This window comes from Prinia subflava, chromosome 3 (assembly GCF_021018805.1).
Source record: "Prinia subflava isolate CZ2003 ecotype Zambia chromosome 3, Cam_Psub_1.2, whole genome shotgun sequence".
Classification (NCBI taxonomy): Eukaryota; Metazoa; Chordata; class Aves; order Passeriformes; family Cisticolidae; genus Prinia; species Prinia subflava.
In genome coordinates this window covers 67112317-67134157 of record NC_086249.1, presented here as the reverse complement: position 1 = coordinate 67134157, position 21841 = coordinate 67112317, and the positions used below count along the sequence as shown (strand labels likewise).

At 40.5% G+C, this 21841-nt stretch overlaps 1 protein-coding gene across 1 annotated transcript in view; it reads right to left on the bottom strand.

Moving 5' to 3' along the window:
* Positions 1-1360: 1360 nt before the first annotated feature.
* HS6ST3 (heparan sulfate 6-O-sulfotransferase 3) overlaps positions 1361-21841 on the bottom strand; it is a 276111-nt gene continuing 255630 nt past the window's right edge. The window contains exon 2 of the mRNA XM_063392322.1: positions 1361-7108. Within this exon, the coding sequence (XP_063248392.1) occupies positions 6403-7108 (706 nt within the window). The 3' untranslated portion in view covers positions 1361-6402. The remainder of the gene's footprint in view (positions 7109-21841) is intronic.

Below are 21841 nucleotides of genomic sequence, written 5' to 3'. Positions count from 1 at the left end.
TATGGGGGCTACCTTCTGTTCCTGGCCCCTGTCTCCCAGCTCAGGGGGCTGGGTATCCTGAGAACAACTGGTCTTAAGTACCTCAGCCCTTTCCTTGTCCTTTGTCCTGTTTCCCCCCACATCCAAGAAAGGATGGAGATTCTCCTTAAGCCCTCCTTTTACTGATGATGTATTTAGAGAAACATTTTTATTGTATTTTATGGCAGTAGCCAGATAATACACTTTCTAATAGATAATTCACCCTTCTAATTTCATCCCTCTGTAACCTCACAATATCCTTGTAGCCCTCCTGAGTCACCTGCCTTTTTTTCTAAAGGTCTCTACTTCACCCCAAGTTCCAGTCTGAGCTCTCTGTTCAGGGAGGCTGGGGTTCTTTCCTGCTGGGTTATCTTTCAGTACATGGGGACAGTCAGCTCCTGTGCCTTCAGAACTTCCTTCTTGAAGAATGTCCAGCCTTCCTGGACTCCTCTGCCTTTCAGGACTTTTCCCAAGGGACTTTGTCAACCAGGCTTCTAAACAGCCTGAAGTCTGCCCACCTGACCCAAGATAACAGTTCTCTTGACTCACATCTTACCTCTTCAAGAATTAAGTCTATCATTTCGTGATCGTTGTGCCCAAGACAGTCCCCAACCATCACATCACCCACATCACTCACAAACAACAGGTCCAGTGAAGCTCTGGTTGGGCCGCCCAGCCATATCAAGAAGTTCTCTTCCACACACTCCAGGAACCTGCTTCCTCTCCAGGTACTCTATTTCCAGCAGTAAGTTCAAGAACCCCATAAGAGCAAATGCTAACAATTGTGAGTCTTCCCCCAGCTGCTTATGGAATATTTTATCTGCCTCTTCAACTTGGTTGGCTGGTTTGTAACAGATCCCCACCAAAATATTGGCCTTGTTGGTCTTTCCCATGATTCTTCCCTTTAACCACTTCTTACTTCTTTCCCATGATTCTTACTCATAAACACTCTTTTCATCACTGCCAACAAACTCTGGAGAGTCAGAACACTCCCCACCATACAGGGCTACCCCACAGCTTTCGTATAGGTAGACTTCAAGAGCAAACCAGCAGTATGAGGCTCACAGTGCAGCAACAGACTTCAGCTTCTCATTATTCTCCACAGAGGTCAGCAGATTATCCCAACAGTTTGGACTGTCCCTCAGTGCTGTTGGAGCAGAAATGAAGTCCAATTGGAAGCAAAAGATTTTGTATTGGGCCTTAACGTAATTAAATAATAAGTTATAGCAATATGATTTTCCTCCATGTACATTTTGTTAAAAACACACAGTAGATTTTTACTATGACCTGAAACATTTTCAGTCATTTTTATGGCCATGTAGATAAGATAGAATCTTTAGTGTTTCAAAAACACAGTCAGTGTTTATTTGTTCTCATAAGTAATTCATGGACCCAACAATATTCAACAAAACTTCATTTTTAACAGATCTCTTAATGAGTATCATTTTACAGAAAATCACCAACAAATAAATATATGAAAACAATTGCTTTTGACATCACAATGGTTAAACACATTAAATAATTCATTAAATTGTGCTTTACGTCAATGAAATCCCTAGGTCTACAAACTATCTTTTAAATAGGAATGGAAGTATATATGATTACTCACAATACAATCTTTCAGTAGCAGAATTCACAAACAGTTTTGCACATAAACAGAAGGAAAATTCCTAAAGAATAAAGTAATTTACAGCTTATTAATTTATTCTTTCACCTTAAATATGGCAACTGATGGGAATTCTTTATTTTTTCTTCTCTTCCAATGTTTATTTGAAATCCCAGAGCTAATGATACGGCTAAGAAGAAAGCCAAGGACATTGCAGGCTATGGAGCCCATTTCCCTCCACAAAATGTAGACAAAGAAAGTATTACAGGAACCAAACTGAAAGAAGTGTTACAGTGAAAATAGGGTGCCATTTTCCTTTTCTTGAGTGTGCTTTTTTTTTTTTGCCACATATAGGGAGAATACAGCCATCAGCTCCTGCTGAATGACTTTATTGTGATTGTTCATCTTGTACACAGTATTCCCCACCAATGTGGAAACAAGATAAGCCTTATCCCAGAACAAAAGAAAAAAAGAGAATAATTCCATATGTGTCAGGGGAATAGCAACAGAGGAAATAAAAAGTGAGATATGTTTTAAAACAGCAGTGCTTATAACTGATACAAGAATGCAGGTGGGAAACAAGATCCCACTAGGGCAGAAGGAAGCATGTGCTAACAAGGAGACCAACTTAAGAAACCTCTTGATTTAGTCATGGATGTCAAATCTGAAATATCTCCACAAAAAGTTGATGTGACTTGCCATTTGGTTGAATGGGTATGATACACCTATGAAGTGTGGCTCTGATTTCCATTACTTTTTTGTTCCGTATTTCTGTTTTTAGTGAACAGCAAGTAACGGCTGCATATTGGGTAGAATCCCTAGCAAGACCATGACAGGCTCACTATTAACACAACAGCGGTGGAAAATACCCAACATCAGAAACTGGTCTTTTTATTGGTGGTAAAAAAGATTTTTACTGTCAGCAATGATGACCAGGGAAGAGAGAACAAATTTTCATTTCTTAATGAAGGAACCTTAAGGCAATAAGGCCATAAGGTGAGTGCTTGGACTAGACACCAAATTATGAACAGGTTCTAATGACACAGCATATTTGTCCACTCCGAGCCTACAGTGAATTATAACTGGAAAAGGTAGTGCTGGGAACGTGATGGGAGAGATTAGCAAGTACCTCTCCATTGCAAAAGAATGAGATTTCTTTCAGCACCACAGTAGCAGAAGCCAAACTGCCGTGTTTAAGCAACAAAATAATGCCAGGAAGACGGACAGAAATCCTATAGCATTGTTGCTCATGAAGCTTCAGAAAGAAACATGCTGCTCCCTGGTCTTATATGGGCCAGTGTAATTATGGTGAAGTTTATGCTGTCAGAGCAACGAAAATCTGGAATAACAGAGATATGAAGCAGGACCTTTATTTTGCTTTTGCATTACATGATTTTAGGCACAGTGCCCAAGAGGGAAAAAGCTGCAGGCCTCTGTCTTAGAAGTCAGCCTGAAGGCATTTCCAAACTGCATTATTTGTCATGTGTAAGAAAATTCTCCTAAGAAAAACAGGATTGTTGGTGCAGTGAGTTTGCTGGATCTGCAGCTGGAGCTAGGGAAGGAGGTGCCAGGTCCTTCAGTCCCTGGGCTCTGGACAAGGTCTTAGCTGCTAATTGCCCACCAAAAGAATCCCAAAACAACAAAAGCAACAAACCTACTCCTGCACAACCACGGCTGTTACACAGGCTCAAGAGGCAAAAAAAAAAAAAGGAAAAAAAAAAAAAAGGAAAAAAAAATATTCCAAAGAATCAGCTTCTATTTTAAATAAATCCCAAGTGTTAAGGCAAATCCTGTTAACATAGATGCCACAGCACATTAACAGCTCTTCAGCAGCTCTTCAGGACCCAAATCTTGACTCCTGGGAAATGACTGATGAAAAAGGATAGGCATCCCATTAAGGTGTTGCCAAACTATTCAAGCTAATGTAAACCACCTAAAACCAGCTTTGATTTTCCTCATTAGGCTTTGTATTGTATTGTATCAGGCAGAAGCAACAGTCTGGAGAACAGTTTGTGTGCTTAGACAGCTGAAACTGATACTTACAGTCACCAGTGAGGCTCCAGGGAAGTATTTCTGAGCACTGTCTCCTCTCTCTTGAAAAGAAACCACTACATTGTCTAAATGAAAAACGAGGCCTCAGTTGCTGTAAGCAGCTTGGAGAGGCGGCCTGCTGAGCAAAGAGGTATGCAAGGAAGGGACAACTTTTTTTTTGCACTTAGGAGGAAGAGGGAAGGATGCCCTATAGAACAAAAGACGAGTTGGAATTTATCTTACTTCCTTGCTTACCTTGCTCCTTAATGTGAATTTGGCCTTGCATCTTGCCTCCCACATGGCTGGCTTCTCCCCTGCCCTTCGGGGTCTCCCCAGCACCCTGAGCTCTTTGTGCTCATGGAAACAAGAAGTGTACCTACAAATCATGGAGACTGAGCATCAGGTGCCAAAAGCATCCTTCTCCTCTCATGCTGTTTGGTCTCCAGCAAGATGTGGCAATGGGTGCAGGAATGGAGAGATGCAACAGCTCCCACCAGCCCTGTGTCACTGACCAGAAAGCTCCTTCCCTCCAAAGGGCCAGAGCCAGTGCAGCCCAAAGCCCTGGTACCAGCAGCTAAGATGTAGCATCACTGTGAATTACCTGCACTGTGCTAAAGGTGCAATGGTGCCAGTGAGCCTTAGCTCCTCAGGACCTCACTGTCCTGCAGGACACCCAGAGCGAGCTTCAGTCCTCAACTGTAAAGATTGCAATTTAATTCTTGTCCATGCGTGAGCGAGGTGTCTGAGCACCTCTTCCAGGCATGGGGATCCAAGCAGCACTGCCCAGGAGCCCAGGGAGCTCCTCACTCTTCCCTAAGGCAGACATCCCATGCTCAGACAAGAGAACAATCTTTCTCTGCCCTTCTGAACGGGGAGGTGGGAGAAGATGTACATGAACCACGAGTGGAAGAGGTATTATGGACCAAAACCCACCACTACTCACCCAAAATAACACATTGAAATCGGACATAAAGCAGCATATTGTTAATGAAGGACATTGATAATGAGGCATCATCCTGGTAGCCCTCTTCACTTCTTAATGCTATTAGGATATTTCATGTTCAATGTATTATCATATGCATTAACTCTCAATAGGATCATTGATTGCATTTTTGATATTCTGCATAGACAAGTAGCAATAGCATTGTCAGAAGAAAAGAAGATCTATCATGCACAAAAAAAATCCCTACTTGTAAATGAAGGGACAAATTTTCAACTTGAGCCTCTTTTTTCTATAACACATTATTTTTTCAACCAACTGGATAGAAACCTTGAATTTTGAAAACAAGCGAGAAATGTGCATCCACATCAGGTACTCTGGTACTTCTAATTAGCAAATCTGTAAGGTAAAAGCCATTCATGCATGCAATAATATACTTTCAGCATCTTGATTTAGCAGCCACGTTGAGGCACTTAGAGAAATTTCCTCCTAATGCTTTACATTTATGCCAGAAGAAGAAGGAAAAAAACTCTCTCAGAAGATCTATAATGCACAGGACCCTCTTTAAAATTTCACTATTACGAATGGAACAACATAAAATCCTGGAATAAACAGATGCAGTTTAGCCACAAGAATGGAACACGTGGAGGAAGAACCCATTGAATCTTTTTCTAGACAAGGAAGAAAAACAGATACAGATCTCTCATCATGAAAACAATAAATTTACAAAGAATCCTCATATAGAGTAATAAATATCAAGACTTTCCACATATCCATTATGTATCCTATAAAAATGAAAGCTGATATTTTTTCTAGCCACTACTGTAGTTAGAGAGAAAACCAATTTAAAGTGTATGCACTCAGCATCAGTGTATTTTAACAGACAATATAATAAACCTGTCCATCTTCACAGACAATGTATCTCCAGGCTTTTTCAGCAAATCTGGAAAATGTTGCGCTAATAATTAAGGTTTTCCTTCTCTCCCTTTCCTCTTCCCTGGAGTTTGCTTGACCCCTTTTGCGAGTGTGAAGGCAGATTTCATTGCCCCCAGCCAGATAATCTCTGTGATGTGTGCTCAGCTGCCACATGGACCTAATTTCTCAAAGCTTGCCTTTGCCACACACATTTAGAAAGATGGTTCCTACCCGGCTGGGCTCGGTACTCTCAGCACCTGCAAGGAAATAAGCCAATCCCTCCACCACCTCACCTATAATCCATCTCTGACTGCTGGCCTTTGGAACAGAGCAAAAAGTGCCCCAATCCAACACTTCCTGTGTCTTTTTTAATTACCTCATCAAATTCTTCCCTTAATCAAAACACAGCATGTAGAAGTTTGAAGGGCAATGTTGCACCTTCTCCATTTCATTCACTAGAAAGCTATGCACTACAGTTACAATGAACAGTACAAAATAAACCAGCTCTCATGTCACAAAGGAACCAAGCCAGGTATTTTTCCCCAATTTATCATTCATGTCTGCACAAGTTTTAGTAGCTCAGGTTATACAGGGTACATCGGTTAATACAAATAATCTCTCTCTTCAATCCATCCTCATAGGTTAAGTGTTTCAAGGAAGTCTTTTCTGACAGAAATCTTATTCTACTGCCATTTAGTAACACTAATCAATACCTATTGAGAAAAAAAATACATTCTCACTGGCAGAAACCAAGAAAAACTGAGACAAGGAGGGGGAGTTGTCAGACGAGGTCTCATTTACCAAAGCAGTAGGTCTCCCTTGGCTAATTCCTAGACAGCCACATTGCACAAACAATCTGAACCTCTCGTTGGTGAGGCAAGATGGAGGAGCATCACCACCTTGCAACCTGGCTATTATAATCTTCAGTAACAGCTACTTCTGCTGCCTCTTCCCTTGGCCACTGGTGAGCTCTCTGCTCCCGCAGCAGTCGCCGCTCCTCTCGCCTCTTTAGCCGGTTCTTCTGGTGCTCCTCCTGCTTGGAGTACTGGAAGCGCTGCAGGAACAGGTCCTTTGCGTACTCATACAGCTGCACGTCCAAGAAATTCAGCTCCTCTATCCGCTGCCGCACATCCTCGCCGATGTCCACGTTGGAGGCCCGCGTAACATTGAATTGGGTGAACGGGGAAATGAATTTCAGGTTGAATGTCCTCTCAAAGAGATACTGTGTTTTCCTCTGAAATTCCGTCAGCCCGAAGAAGGCCATGTTTTTCAGATTGTTCTTGGCGCTTTGGAGAAGGATCATGTTTCTCTCACTCTCGTTCATAAAAGTCAGGTTGTAGCACCCCACCAGGCTGAGGTCTGCCAGCATGCGCACCTGGCGGTTGCTGGCCAGGTTGTAGCTACAGTCCATGAACTCCTGTAGGCTGACTCCGGACCAGTCATCTCCCTCGTAACAGGTAGGCAGCTCGTCCGGGGTTGGGCTTCTTCCGTCGCACATGTGAAGGGAGGTTTTCCACGTCGCACCCCTCTGGACGTGCTTCCATTCACTCAAGTACCGCGACACTGGATCCCTCAGCATGGTGATGTAATAGAAATTCCTGAAACATATAATTAAATACAGTTTTAAGATTTCGGTAGATTTTCCTATTTATTCTCCAATAAAACTGTTGCCCAACACTGGCACCACACCCTTCACTTTTTCCAGTGCAATGTAGGCACCTTAGGGGACTCCTTCTGAGACAGTAAAATCTTCATAAATACTGTGAATAAAATATGAGGTAAATTTGGAGAGAGAGAGAGATGAAAGGAAATACGCAGTTATCAGAGAAACAGAATTACTTTGACCTACCAAGTGTTCAGTGATAGCTACCTTATATAGAAACCAATTAACTGAAGTGTGCTCCCCTCCACATTGAAGTATTAACCGCCAGCAATATCAGAAACTGTGTGAAAAGTGATTGAAATAATCCTGCCCCTTCTCTTCTGGACTGAGACGCGCATGCCTCACAAGATGCACAGGACGATAATCCCTACAGCACTCGGGCACAATCTAAGAAAAGCATGAGCAATTTCATGTGGACAGTGCAAGTGCTAAAAATGACACCATGTGGAAGATTGGCATGAGCCACCTACTTAAGAAAAAACCTATTATTAAGTGGGTTGGAGTGAAGATAATAAGAGACCAAAAATCCATTCATATGACTTAATTTTAAACAAGTGCTTGATTGAAATTAGTTATAATCATGTAGTACAAAAGCATTTGTTGGTGTAAAGATTATTATTATTCAACATCACCTGTCAAAAATACAAAAGAGAAACGAAAATACATTGATTTGAAATAGAGAAAATAACTACAGAACTCACACTGTCAGTTCATCTTTTTGTTATTAAATTCAGTTTGCATGTCTTAATTATGGCAAATCTGAAAGGGACTGCAATTAAATATGCATCAAGGAGGTTTTCACAGATTTGAGTGTTTTTTTACTGAGGGATGTTTTACTCAATAATAACTCACCTGAATTATGAGGTGATATCATAAACACAAAGCAAAACTGAAATACTTATGATTTCTCTCAGCTATAACCAGAAGAAGATTCATGACTAAATTTAACACATGATCTGGTACAAAAATAGGCTTGGAAGTTTGCATGACTCATTTTACTGCAAACTATACATTAATAAATCATGAGCCCTAAGATTTCTTAAGAAAAGTCTGATTTCAGTACTTTTTCTTCAGCCTGGAGAAGGATGAAGAGAGTAAGCAGGAAGCAGAGAATGATGAAGGAAGTAGGCAGGAAGCAAGTTGCTGAAGACAAGCTACCCTGTAAACAAACCAACATTTTGGGAACATCATCTCATACAAGAGCTAACTCCAGTAAAATGAAAAAATCTCAAAATTTGTAACAACCTCCAAGACAATTACCTTGCTTTTTCAGGTACCACCCACTTCCTGCCACTAAAGATTCACCATCTCTATGAACCTCAGGTTAACCATAAAAATATTTATTTCTCCACATACTGCTAAATATGCAGATATATTTCCCAATGCAGGAAAAGCAAAGGGAAACTGGTCTGAATGCTTCATTGTTATTCATTCTGAATTTTCCACCTACAGGACCTATAATATATTTTCCAGAATAAGGTTATGAGACCAAACTATGGACTATGTTCTGCTGCAGGGTAATTTCCTGAGCTGCTATCTAATGCAAACAGCTGTTTCAAGGCTTATTTCACAGCCGAAGCTTTACAGGTGGAAGGATTTAAACCAGGAAGTGTCATGGATGTATTTGCACTATCGCTTGCACTGGAAGCCATGATTTCTGCCAGCATCAGATGATACTTTGACGGATGGTATTTCCAGAATCATTTGGAGCTTGGGTCTTCTGACTGCTGCTCACACATGGCCGAACTGCACATCAGTTGTTTTGGTCCCCTTTAGTTACTTACACAGCCCACATCAACAGGGGACCCAAGAATCACACAACCCTTCACAGAGAGATCTTTCTAAAATCCTTCTTCTGCAGAGCAGGAAGTACCAGAAATCCTCCTGTATGTTCTGCAGGATAGTTCCACTATGAAAAAGCAGTCTTTGGGCACTTCAGGCACAGCTTTTTCTCCTCAGATTGGATGCTCATCTCATCTTGGCTCCACACTGCATGTATGAGAACACATTAAAAACTACTTTCCATTTTACAGGGAAAAAGGGGGACGCATTTTGCAAGTGCTGTGCAGATAAAACAGCCCAACTCTCAAACACACATCAACTCTGAGCTGTTATAGGAAGCTGTTGTTGCAATATCCAGCAGGCAATGATATGGTTGTGACCAAAAATGGTTGAAACTCCAAGGGAGCAGAGATGAAAAAGAATGGACAAAGACTCAGAGACTAGCAAACACCTACACCAACAAAGATGGGGCATTGGCTTAGTTCTTGTCTTGCTGTCTCTCCTCTCCTCAGGTAATTTTAGATGTTAACATGTGGTAACAGACAGAATTAAAAGTTGCTCTTGACAGTTATTTATACCTCTAATAATAGTTCTGTCTTTCCTCACCCATCTCCAGCAGTCCCAGTCAGGTATGACTCAGAGCAACAACAATTAACAAAAATACCTCCTTTGCATCAATCGTTTCCATTTCATCCCTGGATATGTAAATGTGTTTGATGTGCAATAAACAGGAGTACAAAGCAAATGCATGGAAATGAGAACAGCACATCTTTGTATAACATCCGCAGCTTCCCTTTGGTATACTAGGCCAAAAACCTTCGCCAACCTGCTGCTTCTCTTCCTTGTGACTATCTGACTTCTGCAGCTGGCTTCATTGCCCAGACAAATCTGCTAATGGTTTCTGCAGGTTCGAGAAAGTTGCCCTCTTGTGTTATCCACTAAATGGTTTCTTCATCTGGCACACAACCTTTAACAGTGTCTTGACACACATTTCGTTTCTGAGGGGCTAACAACTTACACTGCATTCACAGTTTACGACCTTCTGATCAACCTTCTGCCTGTGACCCTCTGCCACCCTTTTAATCAATCTGAGGTTAGAAGACCTTAAGATTTTTTTCCACCTAATCCTGGGCACTGTCCAGATGACACTGTTACATGCTATCCCTGGACTGGGGGGATGCTGCACTGAAGTTGTGCAGTTTTCTTTCAGGGAAAAGGGTGTCACATCTCTAGAATAATGATACAAATAAACACACAAAGGCCATGAACAATTGCTTCAGTTGGAAAATTATTTAAACTATAAAATTATCTTAGAAAATTGTTTTCAAATGTTGACATTTATGGAATAATTACAGAAGCATTTTGGAGCCCTCAGTTCCTCATACACAAGCATCCAATCACACTGGGAATAGCTGAGGAGTCAGCTCATAATAAAGACAAGAAGGAGATTGTAAAAATATGAAACAGGATATGGCCTTCCTTCCCTGTTCAGTGAAATAGTGTAAAGGTAGCTAAACACTGAATATGCTTGAGCCACTCTGAATACAGATATGCAATTGCTCTTGTTGGTGTAAATGACCCTCTTGCATCACCCATGCTCACACTCATGGCTATGTTGAGCTCCATGGCTACCCACTGTGGGAAATACTGAGCAAAGAATGAAGTAATGACTTCTGTTACCCTGTTTGTCAAAGCAAACTCATCACAGACTTCTTGGCTTCATTTTAATACGCTTACATCATCGATTACTACTGTCAAAACTACTGTCACAGAGACCGTCAGTGCTTCAAGGCTAGCCAAAAAGGATGCACTGGTATGTCAGGGAGAAGATATTTTATAGAAAATATTCCAAATTAATTAAAACACATACAAGTTATGTCTATATATTTATGTAATCAATATCTATATCAGCATGTGCATGTGTGTGTATGTAAAAATTTACACTGAATTCAGGCCATAATCTGTGTTTGTCAATGACAGAAAAATGATAGCATATGCATAGCTGTGTGTTTTCCAGTGTGCCTTGTGACTGTCCCCACGAACACATAGACATGTAAGAAGAGTCTAGATTTCATTTCAAACACCACCCACTTGTCACAGTGTTAGCTCCTCCTGAAAGGAAATTTTATGCAGCTTCCCCAGATTAAGCAATCTCCTTTTGAGCATGGTGTACTGAAACTAATGGATTATTGAAGTTGCCAGTATGAGATAGTTGATTTTTTGGACAGGTGATGGTCATGGCAAGGGCCTGATGATCCATGCAAGGGCTCAATTAAGCACCAGTGTGAAACATGGGCTGCACACTGCTGTTTACTGTAGAATTATAAAGTACCTGGAAATTCCTAAGGCTCTAGTCCTACTTGCATGAAATCCAATCTCTTTATTAGCATTAGGCAAAGAAAAACTTTAATTAATAGAACAGATAAAACAAGCTTCTAGTTACAACCTAAGAACATGTATTTTTTCCACATTATAAGATATTTTAATATAAATACTCTAATCTTACATTAATCCTTGAGTAGTATTGCATTAATCCTTCAGTAGTATAGTTTAGAAATTAATTTCAGAGGAGCAGAGTCTGCTATAAGCAGAGGTGATCCCAAACCAGGGCATTTTGCCTCTTCTATCACCATGGAACAGATGTCCCAGCTGAAGGAAGATTTACTAAATATGTGAAGGATCACTGCACACTGAGAACAGAAACATCCTATAGGGCCTCATGGGGAAGAAGGATGAATGGTATCTTCATAAAGGGAGAACAGTGTGCTCATGGCAGCGGATGCAGAGACAGAAGAGTATTTGAGGTGGAGAAAAAGAGTCACCAGAGAATATTTTAGAAAACACTAGCAGACAGAAGAAAGAAAAACCAGAGTGACTGAAAAATCCAGGTGCATCATAAAACCTTCTAAAATAAACATTCTGGTTATTCCTAGTAGAAAGGAAAATAAAAGCCCTGGTCAAGGCTTTTATGTCCCAAGTGGAGATAAGAAGTTAGCAGCTTTAACTGCAGAAGTGAGCGTGCTCCTGAGGAAAGGTCTGAAATACCCACCAAAAGCCATCCTGTCAGCACACTTCTGCTACCCATGGAGGTGGTGGCAAGATGAAGGCTTAAAAAGGATCAGCATTATATGAACAAAATCCTTAGACTTCCAAGTTTTATCCTGAAGCCCAGATTCTCACAGGCAGTACCAGTTAGCCCACAATCAGTAACCTCTCTTTGGGCAAAGTATTGTAAGTATGGGTAATGATGAAAGGAAGAGGGTAAACAAATGAAACAAAGATAAGCATAATGCAGCACATGTACAATTAGGGAATAAGGACATGTGACAGGAATGATGGGGGAAGGCAGAAAGCAAAGAAACTTTGTCAGGCTGATCTGAAGTGGTCAAAGTCACCCTAGCGAAATGCAGATGTATCAGCTCGAGGCTGACAGCATTTCTGTGCAGTGTCTCTGTATCCATGGTGTGCTTAATTTCCAGATAAACTGCCCAAAATAACAAGAGCAGACTGTATACTTATCCAGAACAATGGCACTGTAACGAAAATCTATGAAACGGTGCACAAAATATATGCATGTCCATCTGGCTGCAGGAAACATCATATGGCTTATCCACCAAACCAGACAGATAAACCCTGGCTGTCCCACAGACTTTTACAGAGATGATGTAGCAGGAGCACATAGGCTTCTTAAGCTTCGTGTCTGTCACAGGATGCTAGACACCGTGATGGAATGGTTTTCTAAGAAATCCTTTACATAAGTCTGTGACCTTAATCCTATTAGCTGTCCTTTCAGGTTTTCATGGGTTTCTTTACAAGACTAGTACTGAAAGAACAGCCACCACCATTAAAAAGTGAAAGTTTATCTACTCTCACCACATGCACCACCTGTTCAGCATGTAGCAAAAGCACTTGTTTGGCTGTTTTCTCAGAGGATCTGAGCACTCACCACTTTTGCAGTTTTTATCTGGGATGATGACCACTTTACTTAAAACAGTGGCTGTAATATTCTATAGACACTTACTCCACATTAAAGGAGAACTTAGCAGAGTTTAAAAAATATATAAAAACAGTCCAGCTTTAATTTTGAGGTATAAAACTACAAAATTTTAGATGCGTCTCATTATTCCTTTGAGATTTTGTCCCATGGCTCTGAATCCCAACTGGAATAACAGCTGGCCATTGTTTCCTATTCCCGAGTTGACCACAAGTCTCCACTGGTTAAACTTCCCCTTTTCATTAGCCCAGTGGCATAAAGAGCAGCTAAATCCATACAACATGCCTGCTCAGAGAAGGGACTGGACACTGCTTTCAGGGTAGGACATCTAATTGCAGTGGTCTACATATGAGCTACGCATCGAGGCAAGCTCTGAAACCAGCAGGGAGCTGCTCAGCACAGGCAGTGGTGTGTGTCTGGCCATGGCAAGAGCCACCTCTGGCACGAGCTGCACCCCTTCACAGGCTCCCTTTGCACCACGTCGTGTCCCTTGGCCACAGAGGGAGCTTTACTGCTGACCTGGAGGTGTCTAGGTTGTACAGGTGTCTCTATCTGTGATGTGAACCCTGCACTTGGAGCCAAAGGGTCCTTGCCTGAAGGCATGTATTCACAGAATGCAAAGTTCAGGCCAACATCAAATGCTAACCACTGACAAAACATTTTGTTTGAGGGAGAAGTAACCACAGAGAATGTCCATTTCACAACTCTTTGTACCTATAATACATCCATCAGTCATGGTATAATATCTCTTTCTAAATATGCTTATAGAGTTGGAGCATTCCCCAAAGTAAAACAAAGTTTTAAAGCAAGTTCTGTGTTGTTTCATACAAATATTCAATCCAGCAGTTAGAAAACAGTCCATTATAATTCTGTGGTCCTTGCTGATCTATCAGTATATCAGCCTGACACAGGGAGGGCTGGGAGTCAGACAGCTGGGATTGTATTTCTGGTTCTGGCAAGAAAAGGCCATTGCTTGGGAATTTATTTGTGATGACAGAGACTGTTACAGGCAAGAGAAATGTGGTGATTGGGCACTGGGAAGCACTTAAGAAATGTGAAACCTTTTATTTCCTTGCATGTTGGGAGGAATAATCCCTGTCACCGATTTCAGTGTCTTTTAGACTGCTTTCATCACAAAACTCCCAATTTTTCTGTTTAGATATTGCAAGCCCTTTTTTCTTTAAAATATCCTCTGAAATATCAGATTAAATTCTGTATCTGTGCCATCAGAAAAACCTCAGGAAAGCTTTATGGCACTATTTTATTTTTTTTTGCATGGTTGTTATCAGAAGACTAGTGTCCTATACCTGATTAAAGAATGACAGATGACAAGGAGTGTCTTTAGAGATCACTTACTCTTTGACATCAAACAGCTTTTAACAGTAGTGATTTAGGGTGATCCAGAAGGGTAGAAGAAAGGGAGTAAACCTTTGGCAAACCAAACGCTACACATACAACATTAGGAATTTTTCCACCTAAAGAGTCCAATTTTCCTTGATGTGAAGCTAGAACAAATTCAATAATGGCATAGAGCTATGCAAAGATATGAGAAGAATGAGATATTAGGTAAGCTATTTTAACACAGCTCTGGTTCAGAGATTCATATAATACAGAAAAAAGATGAGTTTCAAAATCCAGTACTACATCTGTACTAAAAACAATGGTAAAAAATGCATTTGTGGAGACTAATTTTTTTTCCTTAAATACTTCAGGAATGAAGACAACTGACCTCAGACTACGCAAAAAGACAATTTCCTTTTAAAATGTTGTCTGTTTTTAGAGTTAGGACAAACAATTTTGTACTTTTTTAAAGTAATGAATAATCATTACTATCATAATCACGTTCTTGACATATGACGTTGCCACATGCCCTTCAAAATTATCAGTGAAAATGTATCTTGGGACCTACTGCTGCAAAAGGATAATGGGAGTGCTGAGAATTTTTTGTCTTGACAGAAGTGAATATAAATTTCTGAGGATATAGATTTTAACGACGTATTTCAAAGATGTGTCTAAGACATTAGGTGGAGATCAAATAGCAGTCTTTCAGCACCTAAGAAGAGGCCAGCAAAAAGATAAAGCAAGGCTTTTCACTTTTGTGCACCGTGGGAGAGCTAATGAGGGACAATCATTCATAAACTGAAAAAGGTGAGAATAAAAGGAAAACTATTTTCATTATGAGAATAATTAAGCATTGGAAACTTTTGTCAGTAGCAGCTCTGCATTCTCCACCCTTGGAGATTTTGAAGATCCAACTGGACAGAGCTCTGAGCAACCTCATCGATGCTCAGTAGTGGCCCTGCTCTGAGCAGGGGGTTGGACTTCTTCTGAACTCACTACCCACCCCTGGGGCTCTGGGATTCTGAATGACAGCAGAAAGCCTGCTGTCACCAAATGTACAGTCCTGTCAGACAACACATCAAACAAGAGCCAACTCACCAACCAAATTATCCCCATTCTCCCTTGTTCTTTCCTGGCCACCCTTGGAACAGCACAGAAGATTTTTAGTCTCTTTTAAGAGATTTTTTTTTAATATGATTTTAACTAGGGCTATAACACTCCAAATCAGCACACCCTGAATTACTGAGCAACTTCATAAGTATTTATTTCAATGACACGTTATTCAATATAGAGTCTCCAGAAATTGGAGAGGACACTGCAGCTGCTACATGTCCCTAAAGAAATTGATTCTGTTCACAGGTATCAAGTCTGGATCTTGAGCAGCTCTGGGCTAATAAAATGATGTAGTTTTAATGGTTTTAATCCCAGTACTTTAGAAAATGCACATGAATAGCATATGAATATGTGTGAGCTCTCTGAGCAAATAAAGGTTTTTCCTGTGTATTGCCTTCAGGATTTCGGCACAAATTTTCAAACACAGAGCATAAAGCTGGGCATCTCTATATTTAAACATGTAGGTAAGCTCAGCCTTGCTGGCAGTGAAGAAAATAGAGGGTAGTATGAACAGATATGAAGAAATGTGTTGGTTTATTTAGGAAAACAAGCTCTCAGACACATCACAGTGCCCTACCTACCCTGCCAGTATAGATAACAGCACTCAATTATCCCTTTCTTAAAGCATCCTAGCCCCTTTTGAAATATCCTTTTCATGCCATTGTTCCAACTGAAAACATCTTGTGAAGGTTGCTTCTTCAAGTTAAGAACACAAGTCTTATTCCCAGACAAAACCTGGTCTGATTATACTTAGATCCAGTTGTTCTTGAGCTAACACTGCAAATACATCAAGGAGATTTATAAATGTAACATCAGAGCAGGAGAAATAGCATTTAAGCTGAAGATGAGAGAGCAATCACACCTCTCAAGTTTCAGTTTACAAAGCTGAACTACTTTTTATTGTGTCCTCTGACAAAAAGGTTGTAAGAGACCCAGTCCCCAAAACTCTTGGGTCATGCTTAGATCCCTTCACAGAATTTCCCAACATCTCAGCTTTTCATGCTAGCTTTTGATAGGGGGCTTACAAAAGTAATGGGTTCCTGAGATTTGTTCCAGGCTTTGATCATCACAGCAATCATTTTCTGGCATTTGAATTTGCATGACTTCAAATTTAACTATACATGGCTAGAACTGAGCAAATTTCACATGAGGCTTTAGAGTGCCTTGTACAATAAACATTTCTTACCTCCACAGGCAATGCATTCTCTGATACACCCTCACATTGCATTTTGGTTTTTATGGGGCCACATGACTCTGGAAACTCATACTCACTGTGTCACTGGCTCAGATGGTCCCTGCCCATGGCAGGGGGGTTGGAACTTGATGGTCTTTAAGGTCCCTTCCAACCCAAACCATTCTGTGATTCTATGAAGACTCCCCATTTTGGCTGGTAAGCAGTCAGCTGATAGAGGACAGATGTTTCTGCCGGCTTCAGATGCATGAACCATGCACTTTGCACTAGCAAACTTCATTTCCCCTATTTTTATGAAATCCTCAAGGTCATTAAGCAAATTCCATTTATATACTAAAGCTCTTAGTGCCAACATCATTAATGCAAACATGAAATAGGGTCAGAATTAAGACTAGCCCTGTGGAAATTCACGGATAACTTTCCTTAAAGTTCCTCTTTCAGCACATCCTGATTTGTTACCAGCTTCGTGTTCACCAGAAAATTCTTATGCTCAGCCTCATGTTTTCTGCCTTGTATAATAACTCTGTAGATGCTGGTCTATCAAATACTTTATTGAAGGTAAATTTCCATTCTGCTATCAGAGATGGATATTGGATATTTACACGTCACAGCTCAGAGGCTGGTGGCCCCAGCTTTGGTGCATGTGAGAACACAGAGGTTGTTAAAGATGAGGAAATGACAATTTGTTTCAGAGTGAAGTGGTCTGGAATAGAAATGCATAGATGAGGCGATTTGATGGAAAAACAAACAAGCTTGAGACAAATTGTAAATCATTTCTTGATGAGATACAAATCCAGCAAAGTTCCCTCCAGTGATTTTTGTTCTTTGCCTAAATTATAGCAAGCTCAGTTGTTCTAAGTATTCCTTAAATTGCTGAAAGGAGTGAAGTAGCAAGAACCTTGCTGAAAGAAATACAAATACAAAATACAATAATAATTCAAACAATGAGAATTGCACTGCTCTATCAAGCACAGGCATAAAACAACTCTTGTACCTCTTAAGAAGGAGAGTGTGAGCACACACAGGAGGAAATACTATTCAAAAGCAATAGATATGTAGTGTCTTACAGGATTCTTTAAAGATATGCAAGGCATTTGTGCTGGGGAGAATAAATCTTTTGTGGCCAGGACTGGCAAAGGAGGGATCCATTGCTCACATCACCCCCATTCTATCTTGTCACTATTGTGCACGGGTGATTGCTGTGTCTCAAAAGAACTGTGTAAATCTTAGGTACATGTGACCTCTTTACTCAAAATTGTTTCTTTTTCTCTGCCTTTGCCATGGCACTGCACAGAAGGGAACATGAAATAAGGGTGCATTTGCACTGCTGTCCCACCCACCCCTCCCTGAGCTGCCTCTAGCCCCAGGCAGGGGAGGAAGTTCTGAACTTGCCTTTCTGGGGAAGATGTTACAAGTACAGGGGAAATGAGCTAAGGGGATGGCCACTGCAGGAGGTGGCAGCAGAAAACAAGAGCTGGCCAGGGAAAAGAAAGGTGATGACAGACAGGGGACCAGAGAAGACCAAACCAGAAGACAGTGCTGCACAAGGGACCTGCAGCTTGAGCTTGTTTTGCCAATATAGCCTTAAAGGGTTCCAGAAACCTGCTTGGGAAGAGACCCTCCTGAAGAAGTCTGATACCCATAGTCATGGGTAACAGCTTAGCAGAACAGGATTCATAAAACATCCCTTATGCACACAGGACAAACCACAAACCCCTCCCCACAATCAGGTGGCAGTCTCTCAGTAGCTGCCAAAAAGGTTAGAGGAAGTCCCTGTTTCAGGAGGAGACTCATGGGGCAAGCTGCTGCTCGGGTGACCAAGCACTCCTCCAGCTCCAATGCAGAAAGGTGGGGACACAGAACTCCTGCCTGTCCAGTAACTTAAACAACGTAAGCCTTTCATAATGGTTCTAAAGGAAAAAAAAAAAATCCCTGCATACTTTCATGCAGAATTATGAGAGAGCTGTTATCACAAGGGTCCTGGCTGCCTGCAGGAATGCACTTGGTTGGTAAAATTCATTTTCAAAGAGCCTCTGAAAAAAACAAATCAAATGTAGCCAGATCCTTAGATCTTCCGATATTTACATTTCTTCAGATTTTGTTAGGTCTAAACCAAAGCAAAATTAGTTATTTTAAATTCAACTACAATGTTTATTTTCATGCTCATCCTGCTTTTGAAGAAGGTGTTGCTATCCCATTTTGTTCTCTGGCTAGGTAACACTTTCAGCACCAGCATCACCAGTGTTCCTTTGCAACTGCCTTCACTGGAAAGCAGTTCGTGCCACAAGTGTAACAAGGTTCCCTCCCCAGGAACCTGAGCTTGCCCTGATTTCCAACTAAGAGCTCAGTTGCAGGCACTCGTTTCCAAATCTGAAATGCTCAGATAAAAGTTCTGTGGGATTTTTCACTGCAATGCATTTTGATTCACTACAGTAATTCTGCTCAATTAATAAAGTGATTAACAATAAAAAGGGCTCAGTAATTGAAATCCCTTTGAAAGTACACTAATTTATTCTCTCTAAGCTTTGCCTCAAATCTTTATTAATTCTGACGTCAAGCAAAATGACCACAAATTATAAAGGATCATCCCAAAATCCAACCATCACAATAATTTTCTTGTCCTACATGCTGAGTTTTCAAAGCCTCCCATAAAGTAAACAATATGACAACACAGATATAAAAGAATTTAAGGTGATTCTACTAATGAACACATTATAAGAGAAGTGTTCCCTATTCATACATTGAAATAGTTCACAAAACCTAGGGAAATTACCCAGCTGCAAAACAAAAATGCTTTTTTTTCTCTCCTAAAACTCCTCTTCTTGTAATGCAACTGTATGATTTTACCTGTTAGCCAATAAACAAGAAGATGACAGGGTATTTCAACTGAATGCTTGCATGACAGACTGCTGACTTTCCATTTTACACTGAACTTCGTGTTTTACTAAAACACTTTATAATATCTGAGCAAACCCAGAAATATTTGGTATGAATATATAACTCTAAGCAAACCCAGAAATGTTTGGTATTAATAAGATAAGTCAAACATAAACAAAATTGCTGTTTTCCTTCTCCACTGATCTGTAGGAATCTTTGTACATACACACACGTACATAAAACCTCCACAAGGGGGCGCTCTAATCTTCCCCAAATCTTCCCCAAAGCTTAACCCGCTTTCCAAAAAATTGATGTCATAAAGCTTTTGTCTACAGATACTATAGTATCTTAGGAAAAGAGCTTTCTACCAACTAGAAGTGACTTTGTGATAGAATTTCACACAACAAAAACTGTAGTATGAAAGGGAATCACTTTTTATGCATAATTTCCACTTTATACTTGGCATGCTAAGAACTTCGATCAAGCTTTTCCATGTTCACTACTTGAAATACCCTGCCAAAATGAGACCTTTTACACACACACGGAGACACAGACACAGAGCCAGCTCACACTGCCATGGTGAGGCAGCCTCCAGGATGCAGCCTGGTTCTGTGTTATATTGTCATTTGTAGGCAAAGCCCAAAGTGAGCGACCATGAGGGATTTCCACCCTGTAACAATGCGTTCTGTGAGTGCCACAGTTAAGGTACAAATGGTATTAAAGCTATTTGCACTGTCCTCTCAACTCCCTGAAGATATGAAAAACAAATTTTGTTTGTCATACCTTGTTCAATCAGCTTTAATATTCTAAATGTCTTACAGACACAATAAGTCCTCATCTTCTTAGCTCAACTGTAGCTCTGTGATGTTTTTATTTACCACATCTTTGACCTTGGAATACCTAGAAGAAATGGGACCATCTCCTCCTTCTGACCTCAAATCTTAATTAATCAGGATTAGTCACACATGCCAAAGTGTGGACTGCACTGTATCAGTTGTGGATGTTATGCTCTGAGAAAGAAGCTAAGAAGATGAAACAAAGAAGTCTAGGCTTCGAAACAACTTTTATAAAGGATTCTTTACCTTTCAGGAAAACTAGATAGCGATTATATTAATTCAGTCCTGCAGATACAGCACAAACCCACCGATCTGCTAACTCAATCAAATCAATCTCTGCACCTTGATCTGCAGCACAAACTTTAAGGGAAGTTTCCATGATTTCTCAGAGATAGCACACTATGATACAGTCATGTTTAACACATGTCCATGACAGAGTTCAGGCTGCTGCAAGACTTGTGCATCCACATAAAATATAACACTCAAGCACCTGATGGGTCTCCATAAGAATACTGGCTCAAGCAAGTCGTCATGGATGCCCGTGGCTCTGTAACTTTCCTCTGGAATGGACAAATCCTAATCAATGAAGCACATCTGTACGGTGGCAAAAAAGCACTTCCCAGTCCCTTCAGGCCATGAACTGACTACTTGAAGCATGACATTTGATTAGCCTTATTATCTCAACTCATTTATACAAAAATGTTTTCAGGGGCCATGAAGCCATCCAGCCTTTATTAAAATCCAGCCACATTCTCTGAACTGTTGTTCCCTTCTCTTCCTTTTTCCTTTTTGCCTTTTTTTTTCTGTAAAAACAAGGAGGAAATTCTTTTTCTTTCTTTCTTTCTTTTTTTTTTAACTGTGGGTTATCATCTTTGCAATTTTATTATTGTCAAATAACCTTCTCCTCATACATTAGTGCAGCAGGCTGTTGCCATACCTGCTTACATATGCAAATAGGTCAGGCTTTCTAGTCTTTCCCCACAGAGATATTTGACATTGAGACTCAACATGATCTTGCATCTTTCTGAATTAAAGGCCAGGGGAATTGTGTGTGGGGCTTCCTTTCCTAAAGTATTTCTCACAGAAATTAATGAACATCTGTGCAGATGCTGAATGTGAAATCTAGCAGCAGACAAAGCCTAGCTGAAAGTGAGTTTAAGGTCTAGGAATACCTAATGGTAAGCATGTTTATCTTCGGATTGCTTCCCTTCCCTTTGAAGAGCCAGAGTGCTCTTCAGGTCACAAACTTTTCTTGCTTTAAAAGGAGTGGGATGATGACAGAGTTATGAAAGCTATTTCAGCATTAACAAGGAGCAAAGTTGCTGATGTGTATCCTAAGTAACACAAAGGTTTGAACATGAAACATTCATTAGGATTTCTTTAAAGACTCTGTAAACTGCTTTCTGTTTCATATGGAGTACTGCTGCCAATACGAGTATAGAAGTGATGCAAACAGGAAAGCAAAATTCAGGTTAAATCTTACATTATCATGAATATTTTTGTATAGTTTTAATGACTTCAATATTCCCATCT